The 22832-nt window shown below is 55.6% G+C and overlaps 1 protein-coding gene and 1 long non-coding RNA gene across 3 annotated transcripts in view; one reads left to right on the top strand and one right to left on the bottom strand.

Annotated features, from left to right (window-relative positions):
* Window positions 1–9928: 9928 nt before the first annotated feature.
* Window positions 9929–22405, bottom strand: CACNG1 (calcium voltage-gated channel auxiliary subunit gamma 1). Of its 2 annotated transcripts, XM_028498568.2 has the most exons (5): window positions 22081–22404; window positions 14120–14188; window positions 12453–12527; window positions 11053–11190; window positions 9929–10540 (listed from the first exon to the last, which is right to left on the bottom strand). In XM_028498568.2, exons 1-5 carry the CDS (start codon window positions 22316–22318, stop codon window positions 10314–10316), a joined length of 747 nt encoding a protein of 248 aa, XP_028354369.1. In that variant the 5' UTR covers window positions 22319–22404; the 3' UTR covers window positions 9929–10313. The 2 variants fall into 2 exon arrangements, with proteins under 2 accessions (XP_028354369.1, XP_023985788.1); XM_024130020.3 differs by lacking the exon at window positions 14120–14188 and having other exon boundaries at window positions 22081–22405.
* LOC114487622 (uncharacterized) overlaps window positions 19067–22832 on the top strand; it is a 36577-nt gene continuing 32811 nt past the window's right edge. The window contains exon 1 of the long non-coding RNA XR_003682824.2: window positions 19067–21112. This is a non-coding gene — a long non-coding RNA (uncharacterized lncRNA). The remainder of the gene's footprint in view (window positions 21113–22832) is intronic.

Genomic DNA, 22832 nt, shown 5'->3' with positions numbered 1-22832 from the left:
TCTTCCTGAGAAGCCCTCGGTGGTTGCCCATCACACCCTAAATTCCTTGGCTGCACTTTGCAGACGCCCCCGTGTCTTATTCCTGAGCACTGCGCACAGTGCCCTAAATCAGACGGCTTTGCCATCCCTCGCCTGGACGAGCCCTTGACCTTGCTCCTCTACGTTGTTTGGAGCGTGCCCTTCAGCGCTCGGACCCCCCCAGGTCTACCTTGGGGAGCGTTAGTTATTATTCAAGACGCTGTGATTCCACCTCCCACACTCCCCCGTTGCAATTAGTTCCCTGATCCTCTGTGCCTCCTTAATGGGCTTATAGCTACGTTATCCCAGTTTTTCTATTAGAGTTATAGGAGTTTGTGAGCTTCTGGGTGACAGAGATCTTGTCCTGAGACCCCAAAACCTGCAGTACCGGCTCTCTAGTTTTTACAGAGCAGGCCCTCGAATGCCTGCTGAACTGGCTCTGAGGGTTTGATTGAGAGAAGAACTTCAGGACACTCTCCCCTCCCCATGGACGCCCTTTGGCCCTGTGGTGGGGCCAGATGATAACCGTGGCAGCAGTGGTGGCCTGGGCGCAGGAGCGAGCTGTCCTGTGCAGTCACACCCCCGCCTACTCCACTCTGCTCTCTGAGCGATGGCAAAGCATTCGCTTGCACCAGCTATCACTGTTCGAAGCCCCGGTTTGACAGCTTCACCATGGTTACGTCAGTGTTGGTGGCGGCTGCCTACTTTAGCGTATCCCCGTCCGTAGGCATAATCCTACATGCAGACTTCTGGGAAAGCGATGAAATTCCCCTCTGTCTGAACCTCTGGTTGATTTTACACCCGCAGAGGGAGGTAATTCGCTTGAAGAGGCGCTGCAGTTGCAAGGTCTGTGGTATCACCCCATGCTTAGCTCGTTAAAAGAGGTGCTCTGCAAATTGATTGGAGCCACCGTTTCGGGAAACTGCACGGCTAATTCCTGAGAAGAAAGTGCGCTAGTTAGACGATGGGGTGAACCATCTGGAAAGAGCTCTGGAAAGTGGGCGTGGCTCCCACTCTGGGCTCCCCTGCAGAGGGAAACAGAGGAGAACGTGGTTCGGTGCCCTTTGCTCGCTAATTGAACAGACATGTAATCGGAGGCCTCGGCTGACAAGCCGTCCTGCTGTGAGTGGCAGCCAAAAGGGAAGGGCCTGGAGTCCGGGCAGCGGGTGGCTCGTCCCTGCGCCTGCTCCTCGAGCCCACCTGCTGTTCGGTCTTCTGTCTGTTTGGAAGCCAGACATGCACGTGATTTTACAAAGCGAAAGAGAAGTGGGCGCTCTCGGCTGAGGCTCCTCTCGGAAGAGAAAGTTTTGAGGATTCAGTCCTCTTAACCTGGTGACTGGGCTTAAAGGGAGTGGTGATCTGGGAGCAGAGCAACAGGGAACTATTGGCAGGTGTGTAAGTAAACAGGCTTTACCTGAGGAGTCAAATCTCCCTGTGACTCTAGAGGCCTTCTAAGACCCAGATAATTGCTACTGGGTTGGTTGTGTTAACAGGGTGGAAGAGACACTATTTTGAAAAAAAATTTGTGATCCAGCGTCATTAAAGGTAATTTTGAATCGTCCAGCAAAGCCCTTGGGGAAAGCCGTCCGTTCCTGTTTTTCTTTTCAATGCAGCACAGTTGATGTACAGCATTGTGTTAGTTTCAGGCGTACAGCAGAAACCCGTCCGTTCTTAAGGGCTGACGCGCTCCAGCCCAGCAGGCCGTCTCTCCCGGGGACACGCAGCCGCGCGCGCCGCCGCGGGGAATACAGGGCTCGGGCCGAGCGCGGGACCCCCGAGGCCAGGGGACCACATCCCCGATGAGCTCTAGAGGCCTTCTTACTGCACTGCCTGCTGCTTCTTCGTAGCATCTTTGCACGCACTCCTCCCGGCCCTTTTCTAGTTCACGCACTTGTCCGACGTACCACACATCCCGGGGGCGGCCGTACGCTGAGCGTGTGACTGGGCTGGGGAAGGTTCTGGCTGCCGGATGATCCAGAGGAGACTATAATCCGGCAGGGCAGGCAGGTACAGGGAGAGCCGCACAGAATGGGGTAAAACTGGGAGTTGAGCACAGTGTTAAGGGCACAAGAAGGAAGAAAGCATAGGTTTTGCACGGAGTGGTTGGAGGATGTGTCGCCTGGTGATGTCCAAGCGGGGTCCTGGGGCGTAAGGGGGACCCCGGCAGCTTCAGAAAGGGGGCGGGCCCCATGCGGCCGAGGGCCCACCTAAATCGCATCGCTCTTACGCCCTACTTTCAAATCACCCACGATTGAACTCTCGGCTCCCGAGGGACCGTCCCTGGGTTTTGTCCAGGACCAGGTCACGTCCCGGTTTAGCACAGCGCCTCGCACAGTGTTGTATTTAGCGGGGTAGACGGGATAGCGGTTCCCGAAGACGCCCGCAGCCTAACCCCGGGGCCTGGTACTTCACACGGAAAAAGGGACTCGGCAGGTGTGATTAAGCTAAGGGTCTTGAGACGGGAGCTTAGCCTGGATTATCTGGATGGACCCAGCGTTATCGCAAGGGTCCTTCTAAGAGGGAAGCCGGACAATCAAGTCGGAGAAGTGGGAGCCGCAGGCCGAGGACGGTGGGTGGTCTCAGCAGAGGAACCGGACACAGTGGGTGTGCACCCGCCTCAGTGATGGAGCCCCCGTGGGAGAGGCGCCAGCCGGCTCGGCGTGTGCGGGAAGCCGCATCCTCGCGGGCGGCCAGGCTCGGGTCGCGGGCGGCAGAGAGGGCGGGGAGGGCCGGGCCTCGCGGCGGCACGGGAGCAACACGTGCATTTGCGAGGCGTCTGGGAAGCGGAGTCTGTGAGGCGCCGAAGCAACCACAGGGCTTCTCGGCGTGGGTGGGGGAGGGGCTGCAGGGCCGGCGAAATGAGGCGGCGAGCACGGGAGGGCAGGTGAGGCTGCGCGTGTCTGCGGGGAGCACGGCCGTACAGCAGCGCTGGCACGGGCACACCGTGGCCCCAGGCAGCCGGCAGCCTGGAAGGGAGCGAAACTTCTCAGGAGCTGTGCTGTGAGCTGAGGAGGTCAAAGACAGAACCCTTGGCAACAGGCAGGTTTAAGGCGCAGGTGGCAGAACGGCTACCGTAAAAAGGGCCAGTGCAGGGCTTCCCTGGTGGCGCAGTGGCTGAGAGTCCGCCTGCCGATGCAGGGGACGCGGGTTCGAGCCCCGGTCCGGGAAGATCCCACGTGCCGCGGAGCGGCTGGGCCCGTGAGCCGCGGCCGCTGGGCCTGCGCGTCCGGAGCCTGTGCCCCGCGACGGGAGAGGCCACAGCAGTGAGAGGCCCGCGCACCGCAAAAACAAAAACAAAAAGGGCCAGTACAAAGGGAAGCTTCAGGGACTCCTAGGGAGGAAGCGGAAGCAGAGGCCCGAAGTCCACACTCGCACAGAAGGGAGTCGTAGGGCGCCACTGGCAGCGGAGGGGTCCCTGGTGACCTTCAGGCGGGCTCGTTCCGTGGCGCGGGGCGCGGGAACCAGCGCGTGGCTCGGGGAGTGGACGCAGAGTCAGTCGGCGGTGCCACGAGACCTGGAGAAGGACCATGGTTTCGAGACTCTTGTCGGTTGGCGGGAGATGAAAGACCAGGCGGCGGATCCGAAGCGGGGGAGCCTTTTACTCCCCTACCTGAGGCTTCCCAGCCACTTCCCGGCCTGTAGCCTCTGCCCCTTGGCTGTCTCTCACGCGCATCTCTGTTCGTTTGCCTCCATCATAGCACTTCCCCCTCAGAGCCCTTCCCTGGCCTTCCATGAGACAAGCAACGTAAACTTTATTTCAAGGCTGGCTTGCTTTCTTGAGCTCTGACAAGTTTGGACTGCTTCCCCGAAGGTAACTAGAAGGGGCCGAAAGATCACCCGATGATTCAATGATCGTCAACGGTTTCCAAACATTTTAAGCAACGGCGTTTTTTCTAACAGAGTCCTATGTTAGAACCTAAATTTCTCAGCCCTAAATATGTAATACACAAAATACATTTTTTTACTTTTACGAATTTATTTAGTAAACACATTCTGTAACAGCTTCTTGTAAAATCAATTTGTAAGGGCAATGATGATATTTTGAGGAGCGCAAATATTGGAAAATGGAGTTTATGAGAGACAGATGCAGTCTGACCTCTAAATCTAACACTAATTTATTTTCTTTGCTTTCGTTGGGCAACGTGAGCAAACGCTGTGATTTATAAAGGTAAACAGTAGTATATTTGCCTGCACCATTGTGTCTGAGCAGACATGCACAGGCCTGAATTTTCCAAAGACCAATGCAGAACTGACAATCCTAATCCATGAAACACAGACAAGAAGTTGGAATGTATGCAGAGAAACGGCCGAAGAAACTTTTTTAAGGCCTCCTCGGGAGAAAATTACGGCACGAGTTTCACCTCTCTTTGAAGGTCTGTAATATACATACCAGAATGATGCACATAACACAGGTAAGTCCACGCTGGGTTTTGTTCCAGTCAGAATAAATTGGAGTCCAATATCTGCACAGCCACAGGGAACCTCCGGGAACCCTTGGTCTCTCCAGAAAACTGGGACCTGGCAAGACTGACTAATATTAACCAGCAAGATGGCTAACAGCTCAGCTTCTGGAAGGAAGCAGACAGGAGCCTGGCTCTCCTTCTTTCCTCTGCTGTGTGCCTCTAGGTTAGCTACTCAGCCTTGCTGAGTCTCAGTTTGTTCATCTGTTGAATGGGGATAAAAGCGAACACACGGCTGTTGCGAGGCTTAGGAGAGAGAACACATGTCAAGCGCTCAGCCAGGTCAAAGGCCGTCTTACCATTTCACGTGTGTTTCATGGCGAAGTTTAAAATGTGAGATTTATGTTTCCCGAGGTATGGGACCACTTCGTGCGTCTCCTGGTATTAACAGACGCAGAGAACGGCAGGAGTGGAGGGAGCGTCGCGATGAGTTAGTCTCACACGTGCTCTGGTCTCGCAGGAGTTTGTTAACGTTCACAAGTGAGGGACTGAGGCCCAGAGCAGGTTGACAGCGGCCCTAGTCTGGATTCTTCCTACCACAGCCCCTACTGTGTGCAGGCAGCGCATAGTAGGGCCTCGAGATGAGGGCGACTGAGGGGACACCTGAGCCCAGGAGACCCTGGCTCAGCACCCTGGTCGGTTCAGATGGGACGCAGCCCCGCTCGTCTTCCCTCCACACCAAACCCTGCATGCGTCCCCCAGAGCAACTTATTTCCCGTCCTCCCCACCTCCATCCTTTCAGGTGCCTATTGTGCTCCGGGCCTGGGGTCGGCGGTGGATAAGTTTTCCGCCCTGTGCTGCAAGCAGACCCTGAACGAGGAAATGACAAGAGCGACGGCTGTGAACCGGGGCCTGTGCCGTCCTGAGCGCGTCTCGGCACGCTTTACAGGCTGCCGTTTCTGGTCGTGAGACGCCTTCTAACTACTTGAAGAAAGTAAGAGGGAGAGAAGCTTCCGTCAACCAACTTGGCCGTTGGTTCCCTTTCCTCATTTTCCTCCACCTTAAATGCAGAGGACCATACGCTGCCACCTCCCTGCCTCTTGGACGTTTCTCGGTAGACCGCGTCCCTATTTTGTTGGCTTCATCTGGTGCTTGAAGCACGCGCGGGGTCACCCTGAGACCCTCTGCTCAAAGCGCAGTGTAGGTTGGCTTCCGACTGCCTCAGCCTGGCGGGACCGGGCGGGCAGGCCGTTAGCTGTTGAAATCAGTGACTTGGATATTTGTTTTGAGCTCTTCAAACCCAGGGGCGAGAACGCTCAGACTGTGCTTGCAGACCAATCGCCCGAGCTCCGTTGATCCCTGGGGCTGCCAGGGCCGTTCGTGGGCCAAGCGAGAGGCGGGTTTAAAGCCAAATCAACGAGCGTTTCCAGGAGGTCAGGGCTCTCACATTCAGGCCGGAAACTTGTCAGGCACAAAGGCAGAAGAAGACAAAGTACCGCTGCGCGTAGCGGCGATCACCTTAGCGCGCTTTCCTCCTGGCCAGGCAGGGCCGGCGGCCGGCGGCCGGCACCTTGCGGCCTCGGTGGCTGCTAGTGAGCGAGGCTGCGAAGCGGGGCTGGAGGAGGTCACGGCCGCGGCAGCCCCGCGGCTTAATCGCTTCCACATCGTGGATTCCTTCATACCTTGTCTCCACTTCAGATCTCTTCTGAGAGCAGGCAGGGTATAAATTGGAAAAGAATCGGTAAATAAAATATTTGATCAAAACGGAGCAAGTCACACCAGCGGGGGAAATACTGCAGTAGGATGTGATTAAAACCCCTCTTGATTGGGCAGTCAGGAAAAATAGAGGTAACAGAATTGAAACGTTCAGTCCCAAGGAGGGATTAATAAGGACCAAACCACTAGGGCAGACCCCATTAGGTGTTAGCCAAGGAGAGGGTGCCATGTCTCTCGGTCCCCCTGGTTACCTGGGCAGAGGCTGAGTGGGGGCCGGGCAGGACCCCGGGACACAGGTGGGAAACCATCAGTCTTGTTCTCATTCCCGTTCCGGCACCAGATCTTGGGAAGCAAGTCCTTCTCAGGCCTTCCGTTTTTCCCTCTGTACGACGGTCACAGGAGAGGAATAAAAAGGAAGAATCAGTAATACGGATGCAGTCTCTCTTTAAAATGTTGATGCCGTCTTCATCCTGGATACTTTGCAGTAATTTTGATTTTAAAATATCACACATCACCTATCCAAAAGAATGTAAAGCAAGCTCCCAAAGACATATTTGTACATCCATGTTCATAGCAGCATTACTCACAATAGCCAAGAGGAGGAAGCCACCCAAGTGTCCGGTGACGCATGAATGCGTAAACAAACGTGATGTATCCATACAGTGAAGTATTATTCGGGCTTAAAGAGGAATGAACTTCTGACACAGGCTACGACACGGATGAACCTTGAGGACACTATGCTAGGTGAAATAAGACAGACACAAAAGAACAATAGTGTATGATTCCACTCATCTGAGGCACCAGAGTCGTCAAATTCAGAGAAGCGGAAGGTAGACGGTGTTTGGGATGGGTGGGGCGTTGTTAAAGGCGACAGGGCTTCTGTTTGGGGGATGAAGAGCCGTGGGGACTGGCTGCGCAATGACGTGAAACATGACTGAGCCGGGCGCCTACAAGTAACTCAGATGGTAGATTTTATGCTGTGTCTGTTTCACCACATTTCCTACAAAGTCCCACACTTAAATCTGATTTATCTTGACTGGGTTGCTCGTCCTGGCTCCCTTACCTCATGGGATCTGATGCATTTTAAAAAGCTGAGAAAGTGAAAGCCTTATGGAACCTCAGGGTTTGATGATTTTTCCGTTCGTGCCCGCCCCGCTTGGCTGCTACCCGCCCGCCTCGGAGCCAGTGGCGCGGTGTCCGGCCGCGGGCCCATCGGCAGGCCCCCGGCCGAGCGCTGCGGTGGAGCCCGGGGACGCCCCGAGTCCTGAGCCTCACCCGTCACAACGTCCTTCCCGGAGAGCATCGGTGAGCCGACTGGAGACAAAGAGACGTCTTCCCTCGTTGGTTTCGTTGATCTCTTTGTTTTTCAGCGCTGGGCTCTGTTTTGCTCTGTCGAGCTGTCTTCTTCCCACAGCAGAAGCTGCAGCAGACGAGGCTGTGTGCTGCCTGGCCGGAGGCGGCCGACCCCCGTCTGCAGAGCAGTTCCAGGCCTGCTTACACGTCTCTCGAAAGAGCTAAACGCTGGGAAACCAATGTATTCTGCGATGGAGCGGAATATTCAGTGGATATTCCATTCAGAGTGATTTTGGCTGCTAAAAATACAGCTATCTAGGTGGAAATACAAAACGCACACCAGTCTAATTCCCCTAAAGGTAATAATAATAGTAAAAACAATAATACTGGACTCCAAAATGGAGTCTGTGGAACGACAGCACCCTTCGTACTCACAAACCGTGGCCCCAGCTCCCGGGCTGGCGCAGACTCTGATCTCCTAGTCTCTCACCCGGAGCAAGTGGCCCTCAGGCTCTACCTTTGCCTCCTCGGGCCGCGTCCCGCCCTTGGCTGCAGGACCGTGGGGGGCTGAGCAGCCTCCTCGGGGTCTCGCCCGCCACCCGCCCTTCTCGGCAGCGCCCACCCTCTGATGTCACCCCTGCTCTCCTCGACCCTTTCGGCTTCACAGCCACGCGCCGGGCATGTGCACGTGCCCTGACTCAAAAGCAGGCTGGGCTGGGCTCTGTCCGCGCCTCCAAGCGCAGCCCGGAGCCCTGAGATGTCCGAGGACGATCCTCTCCAGCCCCGCCATGGTCGCTGCCCAGACGCCCCGGACTCCTGCCCCTCCCTTTTCAATTGGTCTCAGCAGAACCATCGAGTTTCTTTCCTCTCACTTCACAGATGCGAACAGCTAGGGCTTAATAAGCTGGCTGATGAGAGTAGTTACTTCAGCACAGGACCAGACAGTAAGTCTTTCTGACGCCGCAGGCCAGTCTTCACCCGGCCTGGAAGCAGGAATTAGCCATCGGAGGGGCGTGGCTGTGTCTTGGCAGATTCGCTCCTGGACCAGATTGCAGCCAGGCCCCCCCCAGCCCCCCTCTCCCGCCACCTTGGCCTGGAACGATGCGAACAGACACTAACAGAGTTTCTAACAGCTCAAGGCCGCACCCCTAGGATGACCCCAGCCCCCCTTAAAGCGTCTGCCTGAGAAAATTCTAGGCTGCCTAAAGAGTTTGCTGTTTGTTCCAGCCAACGCCTGAGGACAGGGCCCTTGTCTCCCAGCCTCTGGGAGAGGGTGGGCGCCTAGCTTTGATCATCTCCAGCTCGCCCAGCCCCTTCCGGCCCTTCGCGATCTTTGGCTTCTCTGACGCTGGGGAGCCCTCCTCGCCCCTCCCCCGCTCGCCCTTTAAAACTCCCGGTCACCTCTGTGCACACAGTTGAGTTCAATTCATCCCAGACTGTTGCACCCTCTGTTGCAACAGTGCCTTACTGATTAAAATCTGTCCTGACCACCTGAATTGTGGCCTTGTTTATCTTTGGCAGTTCTGAGAAAACTTTGCTTATGGACACTGACATTTGCGTTTCATGAAATTTTCACATCACGAAAACTTTTTCTTCTTTCGATTTTTCTTAACTATTTAAAACTATAGAAACCGGGCTTCCCTGGTGGCGCAGTGGCTGAGAGTCCGCCTGCCGATGCAGGGGACGCGGGTTCGAGCCCCGGTCCGGGAGGATCCCACGTGCCGCGGAGCGGCCGGGCCCGTGAGCCGTGGCCGCTGGGCCTGCGCGTCCGGAGCCTGTGCTCCGCAACGGGAGAGGCCGCGACAGTGAGAGGCCCGCGTACCGCAAAAAAAAACACAACACAACTATAGAAACCATTCTTAGCAGGTAACGGGCCCCAGGTTGGCCCACGGCCAGTGGTTTGCTGACCCTTCTCTTCAAGAAAGGTCTTGACACGGACCTCTGGTGCACGATGAAGGCAAGCACCGTGTCTGACTTACCGCCTCTGAGGGCTGGCCGAGTGCGGTGAGGCTGGAAGGTGCAAAGGTGTAAATTGTGAAACTCCAGGTGGCCCTACGTGTCTGGCTGCTAAGCCCAGCTTCCTGATGTTCATTGCAACAAAAATCCAGTGTCTGAAATCAGACCCTTGCAGCTGCGCGGCTGGAGTGCTGCGTTAGCACTGGGGCGCCTAGCAGGCCAGGAGCTCTGGAAATAGCCCTCTTTATTTTTAACGCCCTTGGCTAGTCAGACCGGCCCTGGTTTCTCCCAAAGACAACCCCGGGGCCCCGAGGGCTTGGCATTCAGAGCCTCTAGGTCTCGCTGGTAAGCAGACCCTCTGTGCCTCTCATACCCACAGAAGTCCTCAAACTCCCCGGGGGCTCCGCCTTCGTTTCCCCGCTGGGTCACGGGGCCCCCGGGCTGCGGGCAGGAACCCAACAATTTCCACGCAAGGCCAAGGAAAAAGCAAGTTTTTGAAGAGGTTTTATTTCAAACCACAGTCAGTCAGAGTCTAACCAGTTAAAAACTGCTTGTTGGGTCTCCCAGAAGCCAAGGAGGGGCTGTTCGGGTCACCGGGAAGGAGAGAGGGTCTGGCCATTCACACAGCTGAACACCCAGAACAGGGAGACGAGCCACAGAGGACGGTCGGTGGGCTTATCAAGGACAACCGGGAACTCCAGCGGGAGGTCGGGCCTCTCCGAGCGCCCGTGCACCTGCCTTCCTCCTGCATGGGGCGGGTCTGGACCACCGCCACTTGCTGGGTTCACCGCCCAGAGGAGCCCTCAGCCAGGGCGAGCAGCTGTGCTGCCGGGGGGGAGGGGCAGGTGGGACCGCCTCCTTCTAGAATGTTCCGGGCTGGGCTCAGCCTCCTTGGGGGACGACAGCCCCGAGGGCCGGGGCCCAGGATAGCTAGTGCTCGGGCTCGGCGTCCATGCAGGACTCCCAGGGGTTCTGGGGCATCCGCGGCAGGGAGAAGAGCAGGAGGGCAAGGCCGCCGAGGAAGAGGAGGACGAAGGCCGCGCAGGCACAGGCGAAGGACCAGGAGTAATGGTACTTGATCCAGACGGTGTCCTCGCTGTCGATCATGCGCTTCACCGACTGCCGCGTGACCTCCACCGAGACGAAGATGCAGAGACCTGGGGGCAGAGGCGGACTCAGGGCCCCGGGCGCCCCCCGCCCCGCGTCTAAGCTCCGCTCCCTGATGCTCATTGCAACAAAAATCCAGTGTTGCGATCGGAACCCCCCGGGGCTTCCGCGTCGGCTTCAAGGTGGAGACCCCGCCGGGGGAGGGGCGGGGGGGGGTGCGAAAGGGCCCCGAGGCTGAGGTCCCAATCAGGAAGCTGCAAAAGTGCGCCCTTTGCCTTTAACGGCCTTTCGTTCCCTCTTTCGTTAGCGCTATTTTAAAGTTAATTTAAATTTTGGTTAGTAATTAGCATCCTCCCTGCCTTGAGGATTAAGTCTTGGTAAGAAATGGACAAATTGCCGAGATCCGGCCCCTCGCGGCCCACCGGCCCTGGCTGAAGCCCTGGGCAAGCTTGCCCCTGGGTGGAGCCTGGGAATCTGTCCACACCGAGGCCCCAGGGAGGCGTGAGAATGGGGTCGAAGCATCCCCCCAGAGCCGGCACCCGGACAGGAGCCGCCATCCTACCCGCAAAGGCGTAGAACATGGCCGCTGGCCTCAGCAGGTAATCCCGCGTCTTCCCGAAGGACAGGAGCGCGCAGATGGTCCCCGCGATGACGAAGCCCAGGCTGAAGATGGCAATGGCTGCGGCCGAGATGCTGTACTCTGTGGCACACAAGAGGGCAGGGATGCGGGACCTCAGAGGGGCCTCGTCCCCCGCACCTTTTGTCGCCACTGGTTGCGCCTGCAGCCAGGTTAGTGACAGTACCACGTTCGACTAGTCCCTTTCCCCAGGTGAGAAAACCGAGGTCCGAGAGATTAGATCACTCCTTCAGAGTCGCGCAGTGGCTGAGGGGTGGGACCAGGATGTGCACACGACCTATTTCCTTCTCCCAGGTCAGGCACCAAACTGAAGTTCCTCCCTCCAGGGGCAGAGGCCTCGGAAGGAAGCGTGAGATTTGTGGCTGGAGACCTTTCTGGAGCAGAAACCTTCCTCCGAGGGTCAGGGCAGAAGGTGGCACTCAGGCTGGCGTGGTCTGTCCTGGGACTGACAGGCAGCCTCTGGAAGGATGACGGAGTGTGGCTTGTTACAGAGCTTGGCGCCCAAGAGGATCTGCGTGTGTGTGTCACAGGGTGTGCAGCTGGGCGTATGTGTGCATGTGTATGCATGCGTGCGTGTGTTTGCATGTGTGTGCGCGTGTGCGTGCGTGTGCGTGCATGCGTGCGTGTATGTGCGTGCGTGCGTGTGCGTGCGTGCGTGTATGTGCATGCGTATGTGTGCGTGTGCGTGCATGCGTGCGTGTCGTGTGTGTGCGTGTGTGCGTGTGCGTGCATGTGCGTGTGCGTGCATACCCATGCCACGTGCAGTCTTCTGTACACATGCACATGCGGGTCTCTACCCAGTCCAGGGGGTGCCTCCGAGCTCAGCTGTTCCCACAAGGCCCCCCAGGGCACGTGTGCCTCAGGGGCCCTCACGCATCTGCCCCAGTCCCCACCCCCTGCTTCTCAGGGAGTGACTTACAGGCGAGGGAGGGACTCAGACAGACTCCCCGCACACTCTGAGCCGCCAGCCCTGCAGGCCATCACAGGGATCTTGCGTCCTTGCTCCATTGTCAGAGCTCCTGTGACAGCGGCGTCCCTTGGGCTCAGTGGGAAAATGGACCCCTTCTGCCCTTGGGAGCTACCAGGCAAGAGTCTCTTTTACAAACTCGCCCGAGCCCTGGTGCAGGGACGCTCAGGATGCCTGGAGATGGATGGTGCTGTCTCGGGGGCGCAGAGGGTGACCAGGCTGCTCTGCTCAGATGCGTCGGGAGGGGCTGCTCGTCATCAAGATCCGGAAGTCGGGGCATTTGCGCCTGTGATTTTCCGGTTCAGCAGCGTGACGGGAGCCACTTTTCCTCCCCTCCCTGCTCTCCACACGGGCTCACCTTTCTGAGTGGTAACTTCGAAGATCTCCGAGCTCTCGCCTGGGTTAAAATGCCTGAAGTAGGAACAGTTTTTCTCTGCAAAGGAGGGAGACAGCCTATGAGTTGCGAGAAAGGGCTGCAGCCGGGGCAGGAGCTCAGCCGAGAGAGGGCAGGTGCAGTCCCCCAGGGGGTTTCTGCTCCCCTAACCCTGACTCCGGGCTGAAACAAACATCTTTCACCAACCCTTAGACCAAAACGTTGGCAGGAAAGGGGGTTGCATAAGAGGCTGGGAGATCATCAGGGAGCTGAGGCTGATTGAGTCCAGGGGGCAGAGAGCACTGGGGTACTGAGCCCATCAGGCAGACAGGGAAACTGAGGCCCAGAGCTCGAGTCATCTGTTAGGGGTACAGGACCCGTGGTCCAGACAGTGGTTCTCGGCCAGGACTGATTCTGCCCCCAGAGGACACTGGGCGGTGTCTGGAGACATTTTTATGTCACAACTGGGCAGGGCTGCTACCGGCATCTAGTGGTAGAGGCCCGGGATGTGCTGAACATAGTACCATGTACAGGACAGCCCCCTACAACATAGAATTACAGGCCCCCAAATGTCAGTAGTGGTGGGGTTGAGAAACCCTGGTTCACATCCAGTCTAGGGCTGGGCTTCTTATCTGCATCCAGGCCCACCCTGAGGCACTGGGTGTGACCCGGGAAGCAAGGTGTTTTCCAAGAACTTTCCAGGAGATTCTGATGTTCAGTCAGGTTTAGAAGCCTGGCTCCCGGCCCCTTAAAATGCCCTTCAAAGGGCTTTTCTGAGTGGGCCATCTATCTGGACTTGGGTGAAGGGCAGAGAACCTCTAACTGAGGGCCAAACGCGATCAAAAGCCCATTTCATTAGGCCTTCAATGCCTGTGGCCATAGAAACAGCCCAGATAAGGCCTCCCCAGGTGAGCTGCTTGGCCCACCCGATTAGTGTCAGAGAAGCCATAGAAGATCTGTGCTGGCAGCAGGACCAAAAGTCTGGATTTGATGGGGGGCAGAGGAAGAGCTCAGAACAAAGAAGTTCACACTGTTTTCAATATAATTTCTCTTCCATTCTTCTCCTTTAATCTCTCTTGTAACTAGATATACTGTAAAATCAAAGGATAGTCTTATTGCTTATTGAATACAGTTTAATATTCTATACTCTTGATTAAGGAAGTAGATGAATGGGTTATTTTATACTATTTTGTTTCTTTAAAAAAAAAACTGAATTAGGTTGCTTTTTATTTCTGTGAGGCCCTTCATTGAATTCTTTTTCCTGTGGATCCTTGAACCTCAATAGAAAAACATCTCTGCTCCTAGTTTATATGGCATCTAGTTTGTGCATCCATTTCTTTACCTACACTCAAACGATCACCAGGTGTTTGATGCCTAGTTTCCTTTGGAAACAAACCTGAGGTTTGCGAAGTCATAGCTTTCATTGGGGTCCAGGCTTCCGTCTGCCTGACCTGTATAATCTTGTTCCACTGAAGCCTGTGGCCTCCATTTCCCCTCCCCCAATGTCAGGGTTACGGCTGCTCCCCCAAGTCCAGGAAGAGAGTGACCCCGGGAGATGGAGCCTGGTTTAGCAGCAGTCAATGTTCCATGAAGTAAACAGCCTTTTCTTTGAGCTGCTATATTTAAATCACTTTCCTTTTGAGCTGAGTTACCTGGGGTGTGTGACTGCTGCTGGTGATTCAGGATTGATGCTGTGCTTTTCTCTCTCGCAGCTTCTGGTGCTATTTTAAAGCAGAATGGAACCCTCTTATATTTGTTAGATTATGAGCTATGGATTCTCTTGAATCCCTGCTTCCAAATGGCTCGTGCGGAGTCACAGGTCTCCTCGTGTCTCCCTCTGGACAGAGGAAAACTTCTGTTTCTTTCTTTGAGGGCCAATCTCGGTCGTCGTTGAAAACCCTCTGCAAAGAACTGGCTGAATTCAAGTGTGTTTCACGGTCAGTTCCCTCCCTGACGACGCACAAGCCAAGTTAAAAGCGTTCGTTGGGCACGAAAGGCCCGGAGATAAAGGCCCATCGGGAGCCCGGCCAAGGCCCGGCTGTCTGGCAGGTCCGCGTTGCCAAGGCTCCTCTTGCACAGGGAGTGTTCGGGGTGTCGGCCCCGCCCCCCCAGACACACACCGGGCTCCCGGGGGAGCCGCCCTGCAGATTCGGGGGCGGGGACGTGGGCCCAGGTTCGGTCTTCCCCTCCCTCCCCTTCTCTCTCCAGTGCCCTCTCACACGGGCGCCGGGGGGCACCCAGGCAGGGCACCTGGAAGCCTCAGCTTCTCTCTGACGTGGCTGGTCCTGGGGCTTGAGGATGGGTGAGCCAACCCCGCCTGCTCCCTTGGACTTAGCACACGAGGAAGGCCAGCGGCCTCTGCGCTGAACCAGGAGAAGCGTCCGCTGCGGGGCCCCGTGGCTGCCCGTCGGAGACCGCAGCCCCTCTGTGGTCCCGCTCGGGATAAATCAGCTCGGGCGCCTGCCAGTGTCACTCAAGAACTGCCTGCCCCCGCCCCTTAGCCTGGGTGCCGGCTGGGTGAACCGCATCAAGGGCAACTTGGAAAGGAAGGGCATCTGAGATGGGCCCTGCGTGGGCAGCGGGTGGGAGGGAGAGACCGTGAGCCTTCCGGCCTCTGCCTCTCTGACGCCCCCCTACCCCCCACCCCCGGTCTACATCCCGCCCGCTCAGCACCTGCGGCTTGGCCTTGTGGGCTCCAGCCCCTACACTGGGCAGGAGGGGCAAGTGCTTTGGACCAGGCTGGCGGAGATGCCGGTGCCAGGGGGGCGACCTGGGACCGTAACTGGGGGTTCCCAGGCTCCTCCAGCCTCCTTGACTCTGCAAACGGCTCACAGTGACTTTAATATTTGGATTTCTTTTTTTCTGTGTCTCGGAAATGTCTACCATGAACAGTCATAAGACTCGGTGATCTAAACACTTTAAGTGGATTATTCCTTAAAAAATGTCGTAAATCAGTTATTGGGGTTGGACTATTCGGCTCACCAAAGGTTCTGATTAAGGGAGGGACTATCTGTGCAGAACCATATCTGTGCCAATTGCAAAGAACTAGAACAGAAGGCACATGTAACTCCGAGCTGAGCTTGAGTTAATATAGCTCTTTCTCTGATGGTTGGAGCAGCTTGTATGGTTAGGCTTGCCTCTGGGTTATCACTGAGAATGTGTCAACCCAAGGCTGCTTGATGCGGACGTCAATATATTAAAACGAAAACAAAAACAAAAACACCTCGTTGATTTGCACAAAACCAAGGGAACGAGTGCTCTGAGGGTCAGAAGAACTGTTTGGCCCACTTGTTACTGGCATCAGTGCCAGGGTTGTCTTCACCCCTTTTGTCAAAGAAGTTCTTGATCCACCTGAGAGTGGTTTCTCTGTGCTCTGTGTCCCCCCATGCCTCTGATTGAAGGGGGCTGGAGAAATCCCCGAGACCTGACCCCAGAGCTTCAGAGCACTGCTGCTGTATATGGGGGAGAAGTCTAGTTATGGCCAGTCTCCAGCATGGGCTCCTGCGGGTGGGAAAGGGGGCCTCCGAGATTCTCGGGGTCAGTAGTGTCATGTTCCTTCATTTGGCTCCAGTCCTGCCCCACGTACTAGAAGAGAGGATGGGCCCCTAGAGAAACGGGGCACTGCTGCTGCCTTGTGCTAAAGAGGCAGAGTCTGAAAAGAAACAACATTCCAGCCAGCCCAAGGGCGAGGGATGACCCGTCTGAGGGTTCATTTGGGCTTTCAGACAGGCAGCCTCTTCTGACAACTGGGAAGCCCCCGCTCTCATTCTGGAGACACTGGAATTGACCTCAGATGCTGACGTTGTGCGTGTCTTAGTCCTTCTGAGACTCGTGGTCAGTGGAAAACCCAAATTAGACAATTTGTGTCCTCAGAGCCTCCAGCTTTCTATGGCTGAGTGGGACCTTGAAAAGCTTCCTCTGTTTCACCAGCTCTCGATGCAGCTTCCTCTAAATCCTGTCATGTCAAAGTTGGCCTCTAATGTGTTTGCTTGGGCCTGCAGCTTTGGGGAATGGTGTTTGTATGTGCAGTGCAGGGTGTGGGGAGGGACTGGAGAGCAAAGAAACTCTGGATTTGAGACTTTAGCCTCGGGAAGACCCCTCCGAGCCTCAGTTTTCTCACACGTAGAATGAGGACCCCCTGTAGAATCCAAGCCTCCTCACCGGGTGGTTGTAATAAGTAGTGTAATGTAGCAACTAAGGTGAATTTTAGGTGTATGAGTCCTGGCTGCTCTGCCATGGTAATTGTGTGACCTTGGTCAAGTTACTCAACTTCTTAGGCCCTTGTTTTCTTTATCTGTAAGATTGGATGATGATAATAGTATGGACCTCGTAAAGGGTTTTGTGAGGATCTGATGATCCTGATTACCGTCTATCTATCTATCTATCTATCTGTCATCATCTGTCATCCCACTGTCTTCTGGCCTCCATGGTTTCTAGGAAAAATAAGCTGTTTAATCTTACTAAGAATTTCTTGTGTGTGATGAGTTGCTTCCTCTTGTTGCTTCCAAAAGTCTGTGTCTTTATCTTTCAATGGTTTGATTATGATGTGCCTATAGCTATGAATTTATCCTGCTTGGAGTTCATGAAGCTTCGTGAATTTGTAGATTAATGTTTTTCATCAAATTTGGGAACTTTTCAGCCATTATTTTCCAAGTAACCTTCCTGTTCTTCCCCCGCCCCCATCTCTCTCCCTCTCTCCCCTTTTTCTGAGACTGCTATTTTGCATATGTTAATACATTTGATACTGTCCCACAGGTCTCTGAGGCTCTGTTCATTTTTCTTCATTTTTCTTTCCTGTCTGTTCCTTAGACTAGCTAATCTCAGTTGACCTATCTTCAGGTTCACTGGTTTTTTTCTTCTATCTGCTATATAACCCCTCTAGTGAATTTTTCATTTCAGCTGTTGTACTTCAAAACTCTGGAATTTCTCTTGGGTCTTTTAAAAATCATTTATATTGCTTTATTGATATTCTCTATTTCATGAGATAGCATTCTCATCTTCATTTTAGTTCTTTAAACATGGTTTCTTTCAGTTCTTTGTATCTAAAAAAGCTGATTTTAAATCTTTATCTAGTAAGCCCAATATCTGGGCCTCCTTAAGGATCTATCGGCTGCATCCCCCATCCCGACCCCCACCCCATGTATGTGCCATGCTTTTTTAGTTCTTTGCATGCCTTGTAACTTTTTTTTTTTTTTTGTGGTACACGGGCCTCTCACTGCCGTGGCCTCTCCCGCCGCGGAGCACAGGCTCCGGACACGCAGGCCCAGAGGCCACGGCCCACGGGCCCAGCCGCTCCGCGGCACGCGGGATCCTCCCGGACCGGGGCACGAACCCGCGCCCCCCGCATCGGCAGGCGGACTCTCAACCACTGCGCCACCAGGGAAGCCCCTGCCTGGTAACTTTTTTAATTTAAAATTTAAAACTCAACATTTTAAACACTATAATGTAGCAACGCTGGAAATTAGATGTCCACCCTTCCCCAGGGTTTGCTCCTGTGGCTGTTGGTTACTGTTGCTTGTTTTTTTTTTTTTTTTCTGAATTAATTTTGTGAAGTCAGTATTCGCGTACGGCCACTGAAATCTCTGCTCAGTTAGTCTGGTGGTCAGCTCACAGAGACTTCCTAAAATGCTTGGAACCAACACATCTCCCAGTCTTTACTGAGGGGCTTTGTGCTAAGCAGAGGAGCAAGCACTCAGCTAAATAGCCTACATTTCTGCCTTAGTCGTTTATTTCTTTCCCTCCCTCCCTCCCTTCCCTTCCTTCCATTCCTTCCTTTCCTCCTTCCTTCCTCCCCCCTTCCCTCTCTCTCTTTCTTTCTTTCTTTCTTTTCTCACACAGCTGTTGGTTTTCAAGGCTAGGACAGAGTCGGGGAGGGGAGAACAGGAATAGTGCACGTTAAGACACCACAAAGCTCATTGTTCCCGCTGAGATTCACCAGTTTTTCTTGAATAAGCACTTGCTGGATTGCTGCAAGACTGGTTAATTTCTAGAGTTCTGAAAAAGTTTATTCTGACCATTTTGGCTAATGTTCTCATTGTTTTTATGGAGAAGAGGATTTTTGGAGGTTCTTACTCTGTCATTTTTTCTGATGTCATCCAAAGTTAATATATGTAGGGCACTTAAAAAAACAATGTTTGGGGGACTTCCCTGGTGGTCCAGTGGTTGAGAATCTGCCTTCCAATGCAGGGGACACAGGTTGGATCCCTGGTCGGGGAACTAAGATCCCACATGCTGCGGGGCAACTAAGCCCACGTGCCGCAACTACTGAGCCCTCGCGCCTCAAGTGGAGAGCCCGTGTGCCGCAAACTACAGAGCCCACGCGCTCTGGAGCCTGCAGGCCACAACTAGAGAGACCGCTTGCCACAGCGAAGATCCCATGTGCTGCAACTAAGCCCCAGCGCTGACAAAAAATAAATAAATAAATAAAATATTTAGGAAAAAAAACGTTTGGCAGAGACTGTGCTATGTTTGTATTTGCAGTTGTTGATGTTGTTGTTAATCAATGAGAGAACACAAATGAACTCTGTTCCTCCCTCTGGAAAAGAGTGATCCAACAGAGCACAGGAAGGACGGGTGGGGAATTTTTTTTTTTTTTGTGGTACACGGGCCTCTCACTGCCGTGGCCTCTCCCGCCGCGGAGCACAGGCTCCGGACACGCAGGCCCAGAGGCCACGGCCCACGGGCCCAGCCGCTCCGCGGCACGCGGGATCCTCCCGGACCGGGGCACGAACCCGCGCCCCCCGCATCGGCAGGCGGACTCTCAACCACTGCGCCACCAGGGAAGCCCCTGCCTGGTAACTTTTTTAATTTAAAATTTAAAACTCAACATTTTAAACACTATAATGTAGCAACGCTGGAAATTAGATGTCCACCCTTCCCCAGGGTTTGCTCCTGTGGCTGTTGGTTACTGTTGCTTGTTTTTTTTTTTTTCTGAATTAATTTTGTGAAGTCAGTATTCGCGTACGGCCACTGAAATCTCTGCTCAGTTAGTCTGGTGGTCAGCTCACAGAGACTTCCTAAAATGCTTGGAACCAACACATCTCCCAGTCTTTACTGAGGGGCTTTGTGCTAAGCAGAGGAGCAAGCACTCAGCTAAATAGCCTACATTTCTGCCTTAGTCGTTTATTTCTTTCCCTCCCTCCCTCCCTTCCCTTCCTTCCATTCCTTCCTTTCCTCCTTCCTTCCTCCCCCCTTCCCTCTCTCTCTTTCTTTCTTTCTTTCTTTTCTCACACAGCTGTTGGTTTTCAAGGCTAGGACAGAGTCGGGGAGGGGAGAACAGGAATAGTGCACGTTAAGACACCACAAAGCTCATTGTTCCCGCTGAGATTCACCAGTTTTTCTTGAATAAGCACTTGCTGGATTGCTGCAAGACTGGTTAATTTCTAGAGTTCTGAAAAAGTTTATTCTGACCATTTTGGCTAATGTTCTCATTGTTTTTATGGAGAAGAGGATTTTTGGAGGTTCTTACTCTGTCATTTTTTCTGATGTCATCCAAAGTTAATATATGTAGGGCACTTAAAAAAACAATGTTTGGGGGACTTCCCTGGTGGTCCAGTGGTTGAGAATCTGCCTTCCAATGCAGGGGACACAGGTTGGATCCCTGGTCGGGGAACTAAGATCCCACATGCTGCGGGGCAACTAAGCCCACGTGCCGCAACTACTGAGCCCTCGCGCCTCAAGTGGAGAGCCCGTGTGCCGCAAACTACAGAGCCCACGCGCTCTGGAGCCTGCAGGCCACAACTAGAGAGACCGCTTGCCACAGCGAAGATCCCATGTGCTGCAACTAAGCCCCAGCGCTGACAAAAAATAAATAAATAAATAAAATATTTAGGAAAAAAAACGTTTGGCAGAGACTGTGCTATGTTTGTATTTGCAGTTGTTGATGTTGTTGTTAATCAATGAGAGAACACAAATGAACTCTGTTCCTCCCTCTGGAAAAGAGTGATCCAACAGAGCACAGGAAGGACGGGTGGGGAAGGAAAAAGATGTCCACTTGCAGAGAAAGGAGGGAAGAAGGCAGGAATACACTTCGGAAGCTTGGTGGGGGTAAGGCAGTGCTCACAAATATGGAAGGTATGATTCTCTCTGGACCAGGATGAGACAGCGTGGAGACAGACTCTGCTCAGGCTCAAGGCCAAACCATGCCGGCTCGTCCCCTGTGGCTGGTCCACTCGCCTCCCTCCCGCCTGTCTCTCCTTGTATAGACTCACCTCACCTCTCTCTTCTTTTGCTCTGTAAACTCACCAGGCTTTAAAAGGCTGGTGCCAAGGACAGGCGGACAGGACCTTAACAGTGTGTTCCCGTGCATGGTCCCTGGAGACTCTGCCCTGCCCTGCCCTGCCCTGCACAGGGGGGTTGGCTGGATGAGGCCCCTGTTTATGGGTGTGCTCAGCAGTGGCTGAGGGGCGTGGGCATCCGGGCTATGTGACACCCTTCAAGCACATGTCCGTGCCTGTTAAAGCCCTCAGGCCTGGCACTTGGTGTTTCCAAGACAGCTGGGTGTTTATGAGTCTTCCGGGTGTCCAGTAGGAGCCAGCAGGAGGGGAAGGAAGAGAAGGGAGCGAAGTGGCGGAAAGGGGTTTGGGCACCTTCCTCCCCACGTGGACCGCAAGATCTTCGGGGACTTAGCAGTGACTGTCTTGAAGGTAAGGGCTCAAGGAACAGCCCGTCTGACAACAGAGGGAATAATTCTGAAAACCAGGTGGGATGCTGCCCTCACCCTGGTCCACTGTCACCTTGGAGTGACAGCTGCAGGCACCGGAAGGGACTTTATGTGGCTGAGCCCAAGATCCGTATTTTATAGGAAGAAGCAGAGGCCGTGATGGGCTTTGCCAACCCCCACGGTCCTTCGGGGGTCGCGGCCTCTGATTGCCTGCACAGGCCTCCTTCCTCAGCACGCACTCTATTTGCTATGAACGGGGAGGGCTCCGCGTCTGCAGAACAGACTAGTCACCTCAGACCAGGTGCTCCGGACAAAGAGCTCTGCTTCAACGTGCGCTGCGCTCACACGGTGGGAAATCGAGGACGGCATTGAAATCGCAGGGGAAGGAAACACGTGCTCATTCTGAAGGGGTCCCCGGTCAGGGAGGACTGCAGAAGGACCCCCGGTCCTGGCGAAAAGGCGGGCGGCTGGCTGCTCCGCGGCCGGGTCCCGCCCCACAAGCACGCGAGCCGGGCCGCCGCTGACGGCCGTGTGCGGGACCGACTCCCGCTTGGTTTCGCGCTCTGCTCTTGCCGCCTTGCAATTCTTAATAATCGTGACAAGGGGTCCTGCGTTTTCTTCCCGCACAGGGCCCCGCAAGCTCTGTGGCCGACCCTGTCTACACTGCAGCCTGGAGGCGGGGGCATGAACCGCCCGCGTCCCCCGCGCCGGGGTCCCTCCCACCGGAGGACAGGGGCCTGCGTTTGCAGGGAGAGGGTGGGCCCGGCGCCCGGGCCCTAGGCTGCTTTCTTCCCTGAGCCTCTGTCCGCCCAGCCAGACCTCCGCGCTGGGCCCCGAGCCCCGCCGGACGCAGCCAGCTGCGGCGGGACGCCCGCGCCCCCGGGCCCGCGGGCGGGCGGCTTTCCCCGGAGGGGCCGGGAAGGGCGGGGGGCGCTGGGGAGGGTACGTTACCCGCAGGCAGGGCGATGGGTCCGCAGCTGCTGTCCCTGCCGTCGCCCGGGTCGATCCGCCTGGTGCAGATCCGCCAGAGGCCGAAGTGCGCCGCCTGGCAGCTGGCGTTGCGGCGCGGCTCCGCGCGGGGGCTCAGCACGGCCCAGTGGTCGGTCACCACGGCCACCAGCGCCAGCACGACGCCCGCCAGCACGCAGAGGAGGGCCAGGCGGACCTTCAGGGCCTGGGTCTGGGACATGGCGGTCGCGGAGCGGCGGCGCTGGGGCGGCGGCAGCTGCTCCGTGTGCCCGGCGGGGCCGAGCAGCTGCCCGGACGTGTCAGCGGCCCGCGGACGCTTCTATTAATGCCACCCCGGCGCCTCGCCAGGACGGCTGCGCCTCGGGTTTCAGGGCCGGCCTCGCTCCTGGAGCCAGAAGCAGCTCGGGTGGGGGGCGGGGGCGAGGATGTGAGTGCAGACGCTCTCCTCGGGGGACCTGGGCTGGGAGGGGCGAGGGGCAGGCGGCCGGGCCGGCTGTGCCAGCATCTTCCCTCTGGGGCCGGAAGGACCCCGGGGCACGCGGACGGCGGAGCCTCCGTCCTTGCACCGGGCGGGCCGGTCCCCGGGGGCGGGGGCTGAGTGGGTCCTCGTCCCGGGGGTCTGGGGGGAGCCTGCCGAGGGCCACGTCGGGGGTGCCCTGCCCGGGGCCTCTGGCGCCCACCGCCCAGGCGAGCGCTGCAGCCCTGGGCCCCACCATACCGCAAACGGGGGGAGG

The sequence above is a fragment of the Physeter macrocephalus genome, chromosome 14, assembly GCF_002837175.3.
Source record: "Physeter macrocephalus isolate SW-GA chromosome 14, ASM283717v5, whole genome shotgun sequence".
NCBI classification, from domain to species: domain Eukaryota; kingdom Metazoa; phylum Chordata; class Mammalia; order Artiodactyla; family Physeteridae; genus Physeter; species Physeter macrocephalus.
Note: the sequence above shows the minus strand (reverse complement) of the source record. Positions and strands in the feature narration are given on the sequence as shown.